Source organism: Ornithorhynchus anatinus, chromosome 6 (genome assembly GCF_004115215.2).
Source record: "Ornithorhynchus anatinus isolate Pmale09 chromosome 6, mOrnAna1.pri.v4, whole genome shotgun sequence".
In the NCBI taxonomy this organism is placed as follows: domain Eukaryota; kingdom Metazoa; phylum Chordata; class Mammalia; order Monotremata; family Ornithorhynchidae; genus Ornithorhynchus; species Ornithorhynchus anatinus.
In genome coordinates, this window is record NC_041733.1 from 22,098,337 (window position 1) to 22,116,272 (window position 17,936).

Sequence of the window (17,936 nt, forward strand, 5' to 3'; positions counted from 1 at the left end):
ATACTTACTGAGGTATTCTTGTGTTCTACTATTTCCCTTATCCTTAATCTCTTTTTATCTCCATCTCCCACCGTGGACTCTAAGCTCATTGTGGTCAGGGATCACATCTAACAACTCCGTTATACTGTACTCTCCCAAGTGCTTAGTACAGTGCTCTGTACAAAGTGAACACTCAGCAAATACCCCTGATTGATTGACTGAGGTTCGGATGTTCTTCGAGAGGATGTTTCCTCTAGTCTTTAAGGTCCTTGGGGAAGGGTTCGTGTCTACCAAGTCTATTATATTGTACCCTTCCAAGTGCTTAGTACAGGTCCCTGCATAGAGTAGCAGCATGGCCTAGTGGATGGAGCAAAGGCCCAGGAGTAGGGAGGACCTGGGTTCTAATCCAGATCTGCTCTGTGATCTTGGGTAAGTCACTTAACCTCTCTGTGCCTGTTACTTCACAGTCATTCATTCATTCATTCATTCATTCAATAATATTTATTGAGCGCTTACTATGTGAAGAGCACTGTACTAAGCACTTGGAATGTACAAATCGGCACGTAAAATGGGGATTAAACTGAGAGCCCCATACAGCATATGGATTGGGTCCAAATATGATGAAGTGCATCTTACCCCAGTGCTTCTAACTGACGTCTGTCTCCCCGCCTCTAGACTATGAACTTGTGGGCAGGGATTGTCTCTCTTTATTACCTTATCGTACTTTCCCAAGTGCTTAGTATAGTGCTCTGCACACAGTAAGGGCTTAATAAATATGATTGAATAGTAAGCTCTAGACTGTAAGCTCGTTGAGGGCGGGGAACGTGTCTGCTAAATCTGTTGTATTGTTCTCTCCCAAGCGCTCAGTACAGTGCTCTGCACATAGTAAGGACTCAATACCATCGATTAACAAATACCATTAAAGAAAAAAAAACATAGTAAGCACTCAACAAATACCAGTGACAGACTGAACCAGTCCCCCTGTACTACAGCTCGCGGGCCCAAGCCGAGGGGGATTACTAGTACCTTCTCTCCGTCATCTTTTTGAATTCACTTCTCGTCAGGAAGCCTCTGCAGAGGGCTTGGGTAGAGGATATCAGCTGAGCCAGCTTTTCATCTCGCATCTCCTCCAAAATGCCAAGCAGGCCGGCTTTAAAGAACACCTTCTCAGAAAGATCAGAGAGGAAAAGGGTCAGCTGTCCTTCCAGGTCTCGTGAATGTCCGATCTCCAGTGAGGAGTGGAATCGGGCCCTACCTTGGTATTTCCGAACCGGTACTGAGTGTGGTCTATGTCGATGGAGCCGAGCAGTTTCTCACAGGCTTTTTTGCTGTCTATGAACTGGCCTTCGGGGATGGCGCTGGCATTGAGTAACCTGTACCTGGGGGAAAAGGAACGGATGTTTTCGTTTTAAAGGGGAAGAAGAAGACGGTTGATTTCAGCTGATGGCGCGGGACTGAAATCAGTATCCTGGCAGGTCAGTGGGGTTGACCTGGGAGGCTGCCCAAAAGGGGCAAATTCTGAGAAAGTGATGGGACCATTTTGGATGAGGGAAACTCCTGAAAATCCTCATTATGCCTGTAAATCCACCTTCTGCACTGGCCTCTTTCAAGAGCAGATTTGGGATGGGGTTAGGGTTCGGGAGTCTGATTTCAATGGGATTTCCCTCCCCACAAAATGTGGAGTATGGTAGCCTAGTTTCCACCTGGATCCCCTTTTCTCAGGGGGTGACAGCTGTTTCCTTTGTCGGGCACAAATGGCTGCATTTCTCTTCAAGTCCTCCCATCACTGAATGAAAGCACCATGGCCTAGTGAAAAGAGTCCAGGCCTGGGAGTCAGAGGACTGGGTTCTATTCCCCATGCTCTGCCTCTTGTCTGCTGAGTGACTTTGGTCAAGTCATTTCTCCATGCCTCAGTTCCCTTATCTGCACAATGGGAATTTAATACTTGTCCTCCCTCCTACTTAGACTATGAGCCCCATGTGGGACCTGATTATTGCATACCTCTCAGCGCTTAGTATGGTATTTGGCATGTAGTAAGTGCTTAACAAACACCACAATGATTATTATTTTTATAATTGTTAATATTATTATGAAAGCACAGTTGTTCCTGGGCCGGTGACAGATGGTCGCCTTTACCATCTTTCTCCTCTTGCCCCGTGACACGGTTCCTTCCTATTGTGCATTTCCATCCTCACTCCCTCGTTCTCTTCTCACTCCAGCTTACCCTCAACTTGTAGAAGGCAGAGCTTCCAACACAGTGCAAATTCAGGTCTACACCAAGAGAATGAAAACTCATCTGTCTGCATGCACAATCATAATTGTGGTATTTAAGTGCTTACTGTGTGCCAAGCACTCTTCTAAGCGCTGGGGTAGATACAAGATAATCAGGTTGGACACGGTCCCTAACCCACATGGGGCTCACAGTTTTAATCCACGTTTTACAGATGAGGTAACTGAGGCACAGAGAAGTTAAGTGACTTGTCCACGGTTATTCAGAGGACATGCGACAGAGTCAGAATCAGAACCCATGTCCTTTGATGCCCAGGCCAGTGCTCTTTCTACCAGGGTACGCTGCTTCTCTGTCTGCACAACTAGTAGGCATTGAAACTTTCCCCATCTGAACCAGTCCCCAAAATAGAACCACTTGCATATGGTGCTCACTCCATTTTTTTCCCCAACCCCAGAATTTCTGGCAACTCAAATAGGGCAGACATTTTTGCCATCTTTGTTCTACCTTTGTATCATGAAAGAAGACCAGATTCTTGTAACTGGTTTTCTTTCTGATGTTGGATGGGACTTGTGGAGAGGAAGGGGAAATGGACTTGCTGGGTTTAGCCAGGAAGCACACACCTCTGTTTGAAGTCTCCATAAAGGATTCTGCTTGGAAAGCCCTTCCTGCAAATGCGAATTCCTTCCAGGACACCATTACACCTCAGCTGATGCATGATGAGGCGGTTTTCCATAATGCCTGGAAAGCGGAGAGTCAAAATGAGTCAATTAGACCTGCTAACTGATTGGCTCATTCGGAGTTTTACCAGATATCTCATCCTCCTCTTTTTCCTATTTCTCCATTCCCTTTTTCAGCAGTATCTTTTAGGGAGCCCCGATCAAGACATCTAGGTAATTTTATAGAAAATATTAAAACTCAGCCCTGGACCTCAAGGAGCCAACTGATCAATCAATCACTTGTATTTATTGAGTGCTTATTGTGTGCAGAGCACTGTACTAAGCACTTGCACTGTACTAAGCACTTATGTACACCTCTTTAAATTATATATCATAAATTATCGATATTAATGTCTACCCACCCCCCAGAATGTAAGCTCATGTGGGCAGGGAACTTGTCTGCTCTTTTGTACTGTGCTCGCCCAAGTCCTTAGTACAGTGCTCTGCAAACAGTAAGCGCTCAATAAATACCATTGATTGATTGACAGACATGTTCTCTGTCCACAAAGAGCGTAAAGCCTAAAGCGACTGATATTTCCAATGCCTTGACAACAACCATCGGGGACTTTTTGATATGAGAGAAGCAATAGATAGTTTGGGGAGGCTTTTAAGGAAGAGAGTGAGACTTCTCAAGTTTTGCAAATGAAAGAAAAACCACTTACCAGCCCACAGTGATTTTTACTACTTGGTTTTCTGCCCAGCACGTTACTCCTCCCCGACTGTTGGCTATCGTCAAGGAAGCTTACCTGGAGTTTTGGTCTCATTTGGAATCAGGCACCGCACAAAATGAGGGTGAGTACTCCTCAGGTTGGCCATCAGCTTGTTCAGATTCTCCTGTGTGGCAGAAGACTACAGTGAGTGTCGGAGATGCTTCAGGACAGATATCCATTGAACGCTTATAAGCGCTTGGGAGAAGACAATCTAAACAGAGTCGGTAGACACATTCCCTGCCTACAAGGAGCTGACAGTCTCGAGGAGGATCTCCCAGTCCAGAATAGTCGCTTGGTGAGTTTAGTTGAGGGAAGAGGTTGGGGGGATGGGGCAGAGGAGGCTCATCTTGCTCTGGAGTGGATGAAGTCCCAGATTAACAGTCTGACTGACTAACCAGGCTCTTCCAGGATGGCTCTCGGCCCTTGGGTTTCAAACTCAGTGAACAGACCCCTTACCAAATTGTGGGAGATTATCTGTGCGTTGCTCCCAAGGTGAAGCAACAATCCTACAATTTTTTTCCCCAATAACGTCAGTGCTCTGCATATAGTGAGCGCTCAGCAAATACCATCGATTGATTCTGTGGCTTATTCTTTTCAAGTTGAAGAGGTCAAGGGAATATGTCTTTTTATTTTGGTTTTAGGAAAACTCAGGCAGTAGTTTTCTTCTGTGGTTTGGGTTCAGAAGTGTGTTTCTTCTAGTTCATGAAAAGAATGTTAAAATGATTCTAGACTGGAAACTCACTGTGGGAAGAAACGTGTCTATCAACTCTGTTATATTGTACTCTCCCAAGAGTTTAGTGCAGTGCTCTGCACACAGAAAGCGCTCAGTAAATATGATTGACTGCTCGCAACTAGTGTAAGCTCAGGGATTTGGTCACTCTCAAGGGGTCGCAGCAGGGGTAACTGCCATGGACCTGTCTACCATTCAATCAACTTATAGTATGTATTGCACGCTTATTCCCTCTCCTTCTGGCACAGGCTGCTTGGAGTTGGCACAGAGCTAGGTGCTCGGAGGCAAAAATATTTAGTTTGTTGCTGCAAGAGGTCTGAGTCAGGGCTTGATTTCAGGGTTAGCTTCAGACATTTGGCTGCCCTGAGTTGCAAAAATTTAACCGGCCCCTCCCGCTTTATGTAATGTCATTAAACTGTGTACAATCCTCCCCACCCCACCAAAGTCCATTCAGGCACTGCTTCTGGATGACGGGGGCTTCCAAGTTTTGAACCACTTAACAAACTATACACACACACACACGCACACACATTTCCATCCCAGACCGAGCAATTGCTTCTCTGTCTGAAAGTATGAAACCAGCCCTACTTAACCACATATATTAGAGCGGAAGGACCTACCCTGAAAAGAGCGGACACTGTCTGGAAAGAAGAGCCCTTCTTCTTTTTTCCACCCTTTCCACTCCCACTGCCACCCGATTCAGCTGGAATTCAGAAATGAGATCCTTCACTGATGAGGACAGTGATATTCTATCATTCATTCATTGTCGTATTTATTGCGCTCTTACTGTGTGCAGAGCACTGTACTGAGCGCTTAGGAGAGTACAATACAACAACAAACAGACACATTCCTTGCCCACAATGAGCTTACAGTCTAGAGGGAGGAGAGACAGACATCATTATACAGGTGTGTGTGTGTGTGTGTGTGTGTGTGTACAAGTACAATACACAGAATGGGAGGATAGGGATAGTGTGGTTTTGAATGGCTCCCTAAAACAAATATTTTGAAGTTTTCCCTCAATTATGTATTTAATGTGTTACAACTTATGCCTTTTCTCCCAGACCAATATTCGGAAGTCAGGAGCAGATACATCTACGTGAAAGTTCACAGATGTGAACACCTAACGCCCTGCCAATGGGATTCTCGCTCGACTTTCCTTATCCTGTTGCCAGTGCTCTGACCGTTTTTGTTTTTTTTTAAATATTTGTTAAGCGATTACTTCGTTTCAAGCACTGTACTAGGCGCTGGGTTAGATAAGAGCTAATCAGGTTGGAAACAGTCCATGTCTCCCTGGGGCTCACAGTCTTAATCCACATTTTACAGGTGAGGAAAGGAAGGTGACTAGTTCAAAGTCACACAGCAGACAAGTGGCGGAGTTCGGATTAGAACCCAGCTCCTTCTGACTTCCAGGCCCGTACGTTAGCCACTAGGCCATGCTGTTTGCAATTAAGGGTGAGTGACCACAAGGTTGTGGCTGTGTCTCTTCCTACGCCCCGATTCCTGCTCCCAGGGAAATGGCAGCCAAGACCTTGTTTCTGGACAGTCACTTGGGCCTCTTTCTCGGGCTTCTCGTTTTGCCCCAGAACTGAGACTGCCTGCCGAATATTTGCATTCGGTGATGCCTTGTGTGGGAACTGTAGGGAGGTTCTAGAGGGTGCTGAGAATAGAACTGAGTCTAATGGCCACTCTGATCTCCAGACTCTCCGGAAGGATGTCAGGCTCCTTGAGCTTCCAGGCCCTACGGTCCCTCACTCCCAACCGTCGGCGTTGCCTGTGATACATAATAGAATAAGCGTGGTTTGGGAGAGCATCAGAGAGCTGGTTTTTTTATTTATTTGTTAAGCGCTTACTATGTGTCAAACACTGTTCTAAGGTAGATATAAATTTATCAGGTTGGACACCTGTCCCTGTCCCAAATGTCTAAATTGGAGGGATATCAAGTATTTCATCCCCATTTTACAGATGAGGAAACTGAAGCATAGAGAAATTAAGCGACTTGCCCTAGGTCTCACAGGAAGAGCCGAGATTAGAACCCAGGGCCTCCGACTCCCGGGCCTGTGCTCTTCTCACTAGGCTACACTGTTGGGTGAGGAGGAACCTACCAGATCAATTGTACACTTCTCTCTGGGGCGATTAGTGGAGTGGCGAGGCGGGGGCTAACAGCCTTCCCTCTATATTGTTCTCCCCCTTCTAGACTGTAAGCTCACTGTGGGCAGCGAATGTGTCTGTTGTTGTACTGTACTCTCCCAAGTGCTTAGTACAGTGCTCCGCACACAGTAAGCGCTCAAAAAGTACAACCGACTGACTGATGGAAAAAAGATTTGAGACCCTCTAGCATGTATCACTTTCTGCAAGCAAGTGACGTGTTTACCTTCAGTGGCTGCGTAATTGGAGTAGAGGAAGCACAGCAGTTTAACCGATGCCTTCTGATACAGCCCCACCACCGTCTCATTGAGGGGGTCCTTATTCTTGTCCAGCCAGCCGGAGATGTTGTAGTCCACGGTGCCAGCGTAGTGCATCAGGGAAAAATGAGCCTCCGCCTTCCCCTTGGCCAGTTTGGGTTTCTGGAAGTTGTTGGATTTTCCCAGGTGCTGGTCATACAGCTTGTTCTTGAAGGAGGTGTCCGTCGCCTTTGGGAACATGCACTCTTCTTCGAGGATGGAGAAGATGCCCATGGGCTAGAACAGGCGGGTGCGGACAGGTGAGGGTTCCAGCCGGGTGGGCGGGAGGTCCGGCGAGACCAAAAAGGCGTCCCGGAGCACATCCTACCTTCTCGATGAGCTCGATGCAGGCGGCTAGGTCCATCCCGAAGTCAATGAACTCCCAGTCGATACCTTCTTTCTTGTACTCCTCTTGTTCCAAGACGAACATGTGGTGGTTGAAGAACTGCTGCAATTTTTCATTGGTGAAGTTGATGCAGAGCTGTTCTAGGCTGTTAAACTGGAGGGAGAAATGTGACGGTCAGGCTGGGTTCGGAGCGGGTCCCCCTCCCGCCCTTTCCGGGGATTCTGTGGCGCTTCCATTGGCTGTGAGGTGGGCCCTGAGCTTACGTCAAAGATCTCGAAGCCGGCGATGTCCAGGACCCCGATAAAAAACTGCCTGGACTGTTTGGTGTCCAGCTGTTGGTTGATCCGGGTCACCATCCACAAGAACATCTTCTCGTACACAGACTTGCTGAGGGCCCCAATTGAGTTGTAGACCTGAGAGGAGGGGAATGGGTTGCCGTGCAGAATTCACACAGATTTTTGGACTTCTCCTTCGCTTCCCCTCCTCCCACCACCCGAGATGGGACCCCCCCCTTCTTACCTGCTGCACGGTCTGCCCCTTGGTAACGTATTCGTTACCGACCTTAACTCTGGGGCAACACAGGGCTTTGAGCAGGTCGGCCGAGTTGAGACCCATCAGGTAAGCGACTTTGTCGGCATCTGGTGACCGAATGACAGGGGAATGTGGGTGGGGTTTTGAGCGCTTGAGATTTACGTTTTGGCTTGATTTTGTTCTTTTTTAGCATTTTCCTTTCAAAGGGAGATCTTTTGAAGCACAAGAATTTCCAAATGAGATTTTGGTTTTTCCCCTAATAGTAATAATGAATGGTAATTCTAAGGTGTTGACTCTGTGCTAAGCACTGGTAGAGTACTGGAAACTCTCCAGACCTGACCCTGAGAGGGTAAGTGCTAAGTACTGTGCTCTATACATAATAAGCACTGAATAAATACCACTGACTGGCTGATCACTGACTGCTTCAGAATCAGCGTAGGGACCCACGCAAGCTAACCGAAGAATCTTTGGTTCTAATATGGCCCTATTGTGCTCCTCCTCGACCCTGTCAGATGTCAAATATCCTAATGTTAATGGCCTCCACAGCAGAAGCTTCTCCAACCTCTCTCATTAACCTCCCCTGGAGTCCCACGGAGCTCTCGATTCAATTCCTCCTGCTGCAACAATCTCTTTCCCTCAGGCCCTGTCCTCCAGGTGGTATGGGAAGGAGCATGGCCTAGTGGAAAGAGCAACGGCCTGAGAGTCAGAGGACCTGGGTTCTAATCCCAGCTCCACCACTTGTCTGCTGTGTGACCTTGGGTAAGTCACTTAACTTCTCAGTGCCTTAGTTAACTCATCTGTGAAATGGGGGTTAAGAATGTGAGCCTCAAGTAGATATGGACTGTGTCCAGGCTTGTAAACAACCCCATGCTTAGTTTAGTGCCTGGCACACAGTAAGTGCTTTACAAACACCATGTGAAAAAAGGTTCTACCTACATGAACGTAATATCAAGTCTATTTCAGTTCAAGTTTAAATAATCCCAGCTCCTTTAACCTTTACACCAAGATCCAATTTTCCTACCCTTTCATCACTCTCATTGGTTGTGTTACAGCCCTGCTGTTGGTCCATTGGAAAGAGCATTCAGGAAGCCTAGGTTCCAGTCCCCGGCCTGCCTGTAGCAGGTTAATACGTACTCGCAGTGGGCTGCACTCGTCCCTCCCTGCCACTCTCACTGCTGTGCTCTGTGCCCCAGCGGGAACATTACTAGCAGGGATGAGAGTGTAACTGGTGCCAACAACTATAATAATAATAATAACTGTGGTATTTAAGTGCTTACTATGTGCCAAGCACTGTTCTAAGCCCTGGGGTAGTTACAAGATAATTGGGTTGAACGCAGTCCCTGTCTCACACGGGACTCACAGTCTTAATCCCTATTTTACAGATGAGAGAACTGAGGCACAGAGAAGTTAAGTGATTTGCCCAAGGTCACACAGCAGGTGTGTGGCAGATCGGGGATTAGAACCCACGGCCTCACGCCACTAGCACTAGAATCAATTCCTCTTCACAGGTTCTGGGTCCTAAAATTTCAGGCTGGGGCTCATCCTACTTTGCTGATGGGAAACTCCATCCGACTGATTGTGTTAGACCTGAATCTTTAAGCCCAGGCCTCAGCCTGTTGCAAGCTATTCAGTTTCTCAGCCTGCTCCAGTGATATCTCTGCTTCTGACGGGATCCGTCGTGTCTGCTTTATGATTTATCCTTGAAGCTTAAATCCGTGTGTGATCGGACAATTAGACTGTGGTAAAAATCTTCTTTCAGTTCAGATCCTATCTCTGCCTCCCGCCTGATGGGTAAAAGTCTCTATATCATAGTAATATAAGAGTATTATATATTATTAATATAATTAACAATGTAATAGTAATATAATATTACCTTCGGTCCCATCGGGTTCAGCCTGCTCCTCCCTCTGCTTCTGTTTGAATTTCAGGTTTCCATAGTGCATCACGGCTCCAGTCATTTTGTAGATCCCTACCCTTTCATCTTGGTTGAAACCCAAAATGTCGATGGCACTCTGAGGACAGAGCAAAAACAACAAAACAAAACAAAACACCCAAGCCTTAAGTTACTTAGCGACGGCATTTATTGAGCCATTACTGCGTGCAGAGCACTGTGCTAACCTCGTGGAGGGGAGTACAATGCAAGAGAGTCAGTAGACACGCTTTCTTCCCACAAAGAGCTTAGAGTTTTGGCATGTATTGCTGAAATTGGTGAAAAGAATCTTTCCTGTCCTATGTAATGTCCGGTGCATTTCAAGCAACACCTAATTCTGCCCTGATTCCTTTACAAACGTTACAAAAAAAATGACCTTGAATCAGCCCTCTCCCTCTCCTCCCAGGCCTTCCTGACCTGCTGACAGAGTCCCAGGATGGGGTCCCCTTAAGCTACAGAGACAACATCTTACGTCAGTAGCCAGGAGTTCCTCCGCATCGTCAATGCTCTTCACCACGATCTCCCCCTGGCTGATGAAGGGGAAGTCATAGGGGTTGGTGGTGATGAGCAGCATTTCTAAAGGAGAGAAGGAAATCACACAGAAAGTGTTTTGTTATTTTAGTGGTATTCGTTTAGCGCTTACTCTGTGTCAGACACTGCAGTAGGCACACCGCTAATCGGGTTGGACACAGACCAGCATGGTCTTATAGGAAGAGCACGGGCCTGGGAGTCGGAGAATCTGGATTCTCATCCCGATTCTGCCTCTTGCCTGCAGTGTGATCACGGGCAAGTCCCTTCACTTCTCTGTGCCTCAGTTCCCTCATCTGTAAAATGGGGATTCAGTACCTCGTACTTACTGTGAGCTCCCTATGGGATTATCTTGCATCTACCCTAGTGCTTGGTACAGTGCTTGGCACGCAGAGAGCAAGCAACAAATGTCATTATTATTATTATCATTGCCCCACATGAGGCTCACAGACATAATCCCCATTTTACAGATGAGGGAACTGAGGCACAGAGAAGTTAAATGACTTGTGTAGTCACACCGCAGACAAGTGGTGGAACTGGAGTTAGAAACCAGATCCCCTGACATCCAGGCCCTGTGTTCCCAGGAGGAATCTAGGAAAAACTGCCTTTTGCCTTGAGCATACCACGCAACTAAGTATTTCCAAGGAGAGCTCCCCAAGAGAAGGGCCGAGTGTGCTTTGTTCAGTTTTAGAAGTGGCGTGAATGTTTGAAAGGCCTCACAGCAAAGGGAAGTGGTGGCTTAAATACCAATCAGTTCTGGCTTCTTGTTGGTCATGATTTGATAGAAGATATGATAACTTCTTTCACTTGAGAGCTGAAATGTGACTCTGGACTTTTCGAGCAAATCTATAAGATACGAAGATGATGAAATAAGCTTTTAGAGCTTGTTGGCTTCAGATGGACTCCAAAGAGCTGAAATGCAGATCTTAAAAGAGCCGAAATGCAGATCTCACAGGTTTCGATATCCGCCGAAGCCAATTTTCCAGTGGTTCCAAAGTGGATTCGGATAAACTTGCCCTGAGAATGAAAAGTAGGTTCAGTCAGATTGGGGCTATCTTGGGCCAATACCCTCTGTGAGTGGAAGAGAAATTCTGTTGAGTTTTGGTTACCAAAGGACTGTGAGGACTCGGAGGGGAGCTACCCTCGGAGAAAGCTCCATGATGCCTTTAGGCTGTTGTGATAAGTGAAAGTAACATAGCTGACACTCAAAGCGCTTTGTACAATGCTCTACACCAAGTAAGTGTCAATAAATACTGGTGATTGGCGGGTGAATTGAAGGAGTCAGAGGAAGGGGAATTGTCTTAGGGAGAAATTTGAGTTGGAGTTAAGGAAGTTATTCAATCTCCAAAGGCCTTTTGAAGGATTTAATTAGGAAGAAATTAGAGATGATGGAGTAGGCAAGGCTTCAACAAATGACAGAAAATCAGGGAAAATTTCCTAAGGGTGAAGATATGTGACAGAAGGGTGACCTGCAAGGGGGGGTGGGACTCTGTCTCACTACTCTAAGATCCGTGACACAACCACTCCTCACGTACACCTCCTGTCTCTCTTCCCCCTGCCCATGTTCTCAGGTGTGCATGTGTGTGTGTGCATGAGAGAGAGACAGAGAGAACGCATCTTGACAGTCAATCAGTAGTATTTGAGTACTGCCTGTGTGAAGAGCTCTACTACTTGTTTAGGAGAGTCAATAGAATTAGGAGGCAGGATACCCACCCTCAAGGAGCCTACAGTCTAGCAGGGCAGCTAGCAATGAAAATAAATTCAAGTAGGAGGAAGCACTTCTCTGTGCCTCAGTTGCCTCCTCTGTCCAATGGGGATTAAAACTGTGAGCCCCACGTGGGACAAACTGATCACCTTGTATCCCCCAGCGCTTAGAACAGTGCTTTGCACATAGTAAGCGCTTAACAAATACCACAATTTATTTAGGTAGGTGATAGAGGGTTGGGTGGAGGTGTGAGAGGACCCAAGTGCTTAGGTGAAGGGAAAGTGCTGAAGTAGCAGTTTAGTGGGGAGATGAGAAGTTAATAGGTGAAGTCATTGGGGCAAGATGTGATAGAAGTTGTAATGGCTTCCAAGTCCCCCTTGCCTCTGCTGTGCCGGGGATTCCTCCCCCCGGGGCCCCAGAGCCGGCTCCTAGCTGAGGTGTGGCAAGAACTTGTGGCCCATCTACTTCCTGAGAGCCTCCCTTACTTCCTACTCTCCCTCCTAACCCGAAAGGTGTGGTGCAAGAGGGACTCTGAGGCAGAATGGCCTCATTTACCATTCTATTGGCTCTGTGGTACCAGGGAGGATTGTGAATTTTTCACTGGACTCTAGACTCTAAGCTTGTTATGGGCAGAGGATGTGTCTGTTAATTCTGTTGTAGTGTACTCTCTCAAGCGCTCAGTACAGTGCTCTGCCCATAAATACCATCGACTGATTGATTGGAATGATTTTAAACCAATGAAGAAAGACTTCCGGGGAAGCCCTCGGGATGGAGCATGGGGACGTCTCTCTTTTTTCAGATTCCTGCGACTTGAGGTGCATGGTGCCTCACTGACCAAATCAACGTGGAGTGGATATAATTCAGACTCACGAAACGCGAGGAGTTGTCGTTCCTCACAGTCTTGGCATTCCCAAAAGCCTCCAGGAGGGGGTTGGCTTGGATGATTTGATCTTCCAGCGTTCCCTAGAAAAGAGAAAGAGAGGACTGGGCCATTTAATTGTGGTATTTGTTAAATGCTTACTCTCTGCCTAGCTCTGCACTAAGGTAATCTGGTCAGACACAGTCGTTCATTCAGTAGTATTTATCGAGCGCTTACTATGTGCAGAGCACTGTACTAAGCATTTGGAATGTACAATTCGGCAACAGATAGAGACAATCCCTGCCCAATGATGGGCTCACAGTCTAAACGAATAATAATAATGGCATTTGTCAAGCGCTTACTATGTGCAAAGCACTGTTCTAAACGCCGGGAAAAATACACAGGTAGGAATTAGACATAATCCTTGTCCTTCAGGGGGCTCACAATCTGTGGTAGGAAGAACAGATGTTAAATCCCCATTTCCCAGATGAGGAAACTGAGGCACAGGGGAGTGAAGTGACTTGCCTAAGGTCCTATACCAGACAAGTGTCAGAGTCGGGATTAAACTCCGGGTCTTCTGACTCCCAGACCTGTGCTCTTTCCACCAGGCTACAGTGCTTCAGTCTTAAAAGGATGACACGCAAATTCGTGAAGCGTTCCATATTTTTACGAGATGTTCTTCCCCTTGACGCTGTTTATTGCCATTGTTCTTGTCTGTCCGTCTCCCCCGATTAGACTGTAAGCCCGTCAAACGGCAGGGACTGTCTCTGTTGCCGACTTGTTCATCCCAAGCGCTTAGTACAGTGCTCTGCACATAGTAAGCGCTCAATAAATACTATTGAATGAATGAATGAATTAAAAGCAGTGTGGAAAAAAGCAGGAGTAGGCAGCTTGGGGGTCGGAAATGGAATTGAGTAGCACCGCATAAACCTGTATTTTGCCACCGGGGGCTGTTTCCTTCTTCTTCCCCGTGTCTCCAATAGCTGCAATTGTTGCAAAGTACTGGATGACACGTTTAGTGTTCACAGTCTTCCCGGCACCAGATTCTCCGCTGCAAAAGGACAGACGGGTGCGAGTCAGACAGAGCAGCGACCAAAACAGAAGAAAAACAAAGTAGCAAAATACCGGCTTTGAGAGAAACATCACTCACGTGATCAGGATAGATTGGTTCTCCCGGTCTGAAAGAACAGAAAATATAGGATCACGAGATGAGGAACTTCAAGACAAGGCGAGCACGTTTCTCCATGGTGCTCAGAAGAGTGCATCGCTCCAGAAAAACGGCAGACCATCTCCTGGCTCGGGGATGAACGGACTGAGTGGATGGTGCAGTCAGAGTGTTTCTATTTCAACCCTTTCCCAAGCAGGTTCTGGTTGGTGCTAACAGGAACCTGGCCCTGAAAGCGGAAGTTCCCCATGGATTCCCGAGGACGGCCCTTCTCCAGTTGGGAGCCGTTACCTGTCAACATGAACTGATAGGCATTGTCGGAGATGGAGAAAATATGTGGAGGAGCCTCCTGTCTCTTCTTGCCCCTGTAGGCAGCCACCACCTCTGGGTTGTACACAGGGAGCCATTTGTAGGGGTTCACGGTGGCGCAGAAGAGACCGGAGTAGGTCTGTGACACAAAGAAGAAAATATCTGAACCGACAGTGAACACGCTGATCAAGCTTTTTTATGGTAGATGGCATAATAGTGGTATTTCTTAAATGTTTTATGTGCCACACACTGTACTAAGGACTGAGGTGGCTACAGGCAAATCGGGTTGGGCAGAGTCCATGTCCCACATGAGGCTCCTAGTCTTAATCCCCATTTTACAGATGAGGTAACTGAGGCCCAGAGAAGTTAAGTGACTTGCCCAAGGTCACACAGCAGAGTAGTAGCAGAATCAGGATTAGAATCCAGGTCCTTCTGACTCCCAGGCTCGTGCTCTATCCACAAGGCCAAAAAGACCACAGCTTTTCAGAGAGTAACCTAAATAGACAAAGAGTTTGCGAGTTTGGCGCAGGGACTGGGTCCTACCGGATTATCTACCCCAGTGTTTAGTATCAACCTTGGCACGTAGCAAGTGCTTAACAAATATCACAGTTATTATTAATAATTATTAGTGCTCTGTCTTGGGTACTCAAAGAAGCCTTGAACAATGAGGTTGACCCAAGGGTCCATATGTGGCTTGAGAAGGAAGATCCCGACCCATCGTGGTCAGACTTGAGCGAGTGTGGAGGAAGGCCAGAGGCAGCGCCATGATGCCAGCCCCACAAAATGGAAGTCCCGGGGAGAGGTTGCAACTATGGCATGGCCATGGCTGTCACTCTTGGACTCTGAGCTGCAAGAAGCCCAAAGCTCTGCTCTTCTAGCCATCTGATTACCAAGCAGCACGCTCACTTCACTCCCCTAACACCAGCCTACTCCCTGTCCCTCAATCTTATCTATCCCACTGCCGACCCCTCACCCACATCCTCTCTCTGGCCTGGAACTACCTCCCCCTTCATAGCCGATAGGCGATCACTTTCCCCACCTAAAAAGCTTTAATAAAAACACATCTTCTCCAAGGGGCCTTCCCCGGCTAAGCCCTCATTTCCCCTTCTCTCCCTTTTGCATCACCTTTGCACTGAGATTTATACCCTTTATTCATCCCACCCTCAGCCCCACAATACTTACGTACATAGTCTTAATTTATTTTAATGTCTGTCTCCCTCTCTAGACTATAAGCGCCTTGTGGCAGGGAACATGTCTATCAACCCTGTTGTATTCTCTCAAGTGCATTCAAGCATTTAATATTTTTTTGTGGGGGAGTTTATTCTTAATCGTGTCCCTTACAGTGCTTCTGTGTTCTTGTTTCCTCTTATGTGTCTATCACAAGTTGCCTTTATACTTAGATGGAGAGCATCTTGAGGGGTGTCCAAGGCTCACTATATAATCTTTCCCAGTCCTTAGTACAAACCTCAACTTCGTGGTCTTTGCATGAATTGGATTCAGTTTTGACTAGAATGTCAGTTATCAGCACTGATTTTTTTCCCTCCTACAGGTGCTAAACAAAAGCAAGGATCTATTCAGTGGCTTTAATTTCTAATAATAATAATAATAATGATGGTATCTGCTAAGTGCTTACTATGTGCCAAGCACTGTTCTGAGTACTAGGGTAGATAGAGCTAATCAGGTTGTCACACTTAGGGCTCACAGTCTTCATCCCCATCTTAATCCCCATTTTACAGATGAGGTAACTGGAGCACAGAGAAGTTAAGTGACTTGCCCCAAATCACACAGCTGATACAGTGGCAGAGCCGGGATTAGAACCCACGATCTCTGACTCCCTAGCCCATGCTCTTTCCACTAAGCCAAGCTGCTTCTCGGCGTGGCATTGATAATTAATAATTGCTAATGATAATTGTGGCATTTGATAATCTTCTATGTGCCAAGCATTGTACTGAGTATTTTAATAGATATAGAACAATCAGATCAGACCCAGTCCCTGTCCCACTCGAGGCTCTCGGTTTAAGTTGGGAAGAGAACAGGTGTTTAATCCTCACTTTAAAGCTGAGGAATCTAAGGCATAGAGAAGTTAAATGACTTGTTGAAGTGGAAAGTAGCAGAGCAAGGATTAGAACCCAGGTCTCCTGCCTCCCAGGTCTGTGTTCGCTCCAGTGCGTCATGCTGCCGCTTCTTTGACTCGGTGGATATTAAGTCCCCTTTGTAAAGCCAATCAAAATCAGCTTCTTTTTACTGTTGCTGGCCTTCACTTAAGGCTCACTCCCAGATAAGAATTGGACCGTGGCAGGGGTGGGGATAGAGCTAAGGTGGTAACGGATTGAATGCCAAGGTTCCAACAGGCCTTCCCAGATTGTACTCTTCAGCGCTTAGTGCGGTGCCTGGCACGAAGTAAGCACTTAACAAATGCCATAATTATTATTTCCCCCATCTCCCCTCCCCTCTGTGTCGACTGTGCACTTGGCTGTGTATCCCTTTAAGCACTTTGATACCCCAGCCCCGTAATACTTGGATAAATATTTTTATATTCTTACTATTTCCCCTACCCCTAACCCATTTTAATGTCTTTTCCCCCCCAGAGACTGTAAGCTCCTTGTGGGCAGAGATTGTGTATATCAACACTGTTGTACTCTATTTTCTCAGGTGCTTAGTACAGTGCTGTGCAAACAGTAAGTGTTCAAAAAACAACCAAAAAAACATTGACAGCCCAAATACACACTCTTCTGCTGCTACTCATGGTGAGTGGCTTTGTACTCACTCACCATCCTTCCCGTTAGAATGCACCTCCTTAAAACACTAGTTTTTTCTGTGGCTCTTTCCCAAGGTGAGGATCTCCCTCCTCTCCCTAGTCCCTTTGCCTTTTACATGAATTCTGACCATGGCCACCATCAGGCCCTCCCCGACCGAACTTACGTAAATCATCCAGGCGGCATACCGTTCCTTGAGGTTAAACAGCACTGACGGCTCATTCAGGTGAGTCATCATAGCCATGTCTTCAATCTTGTCAAATTTGGGGGGATTCTGAGGGAAGGTTTGCTCTTCCTTCACGGTGACGGTCTGAGGAGAGGTATCAGGAGAGACGTGAATAGCCTGAACAGGGTCTCCTCTTCCTCTTCCTCGACCCCCTGAAAAACAAGCCCGTCCCTCACCCTCCCGTCTTCGGTCTTCACGGTGGCCTTGCCGTCGGCGCGGCTCAGGATCACGCCCTTCACGTAGAGCTCTTTCTCATCCACCACGAAGCAGGTGTTCTTGGCATCAAAGGGCTTGTTCTGGGCCTCCAGCCTTTCCTTCTCCGACTTGCGAAGGTACTGAGCGGCCTCCCCAAAGATGGCCATCTCCGCATCAGAGCTCATGGCCGCCACGGCCCGAAGGAGAGGATCTGGGCTCTGGCCTGGAGAGGGTTACAGCTCTCAGACATAAGAAGGTGCTTTCTTACAAAAAAATTGGATTTATTAAGTGCTTACTACGTATCAAGCACTCTACTGAACACTGCAGTAGATACAAGATATTCAGGTCCCACATGCGGCTCAAGTATGAGGGAGAACAGGAATCGATTCCCTATTTTACAGATGAGGAAACTGAGGCACAGAGAAGTTAAGTGATTTGCCCAAGGTACAGGGCAGACAAGTGGCAGAACCTGGATTCAGGTCCTCTGCCTCCCAAGCCCAGGCTCTTTCCTCTGAGCCCTGCTGTTTCTCTTTCTCTGCATCAGGTAGATTATTTTACTTCTCTTCAACCTGTCCTACCC

The 17,936-nt window shown here is 47.0% G+C and overlaps 1 protein-coding gene across 1 annotated transcript in view; it reads right to left on the reverse strand.

Annotated features, from left to right (window-relative positions):
- The window catches only part of LOC100092336 (myosin-4-like), a 34,903-nt gene extending 17,362 nt beyond the window's left edge, over positions 1–17,541 (reverse strand). The window contains exons 1-19 of the mRNA XM_029068087.2: positions 17,338–17,541; positions 17,102–17,245; positions 14,162–14,318; positions 13,856–13,883; positions 13,636–13,756; positions 12,717–12,809; positions 11,095–11,158; positions 10,889–10,987; positions 10,086–10,189; positions 9,557–9,695; positions 7,672–7,790; positions 7,416–7,565; positions 7,135–7,305; positions 6,737–7,043; positions 4,986–5,068; positions 3,672–3,759; positions 2,830–2,947; positions 1,235–1,358; positions 1,006–1,142 (exon numbers count right to left, since the gene is read on the reverse strand). Of these exons, the coding sequence (XP_028923920.1) occupies positions 1,006–1,142; positions 1,235–1,358; positions 2,830–2,947; positions 3,672–3,759; positions 4,986–5,068; positions 6,737–7,043; positions 7,135–7,305; positions 7,416–7,565; positions 7,672–7,790; positions 9,557–9,695; positions 10,086–10,189; positions 10,889–10,987; positions 11,095–11,158; positions 12,717–12,809; positions 13,636–13,756; positions 13,856–13,883; positions 14,162–14,318; positions 17,102–17,245; positions 17,338–17,541 (2,450 nt within the window). The remainder of the gene's footprint in view (positions 1–1,005; positions 1,143–1,234; positions 1,359–2,829; positions 2,948–3,671; positions 3,760–4,985; positions 5,069–6,736; positions 7,044–7,134; positions 7,306–7,415; positions 7,566–7,671; positions 7,791–9,556; positions 9,696–10,085; positions 10,190–10,888; positions 10,988–11,094; positions 11,159–12,716; positions 12,810–13,635; positions 13,757–13,855; positions 13,884–14,161; positions 14,319–17,101; positions 17,246–17,337) is intronic.
- Between the last annotated feature and the right edge of the window lie 395 nt (positions 17,542–17,936).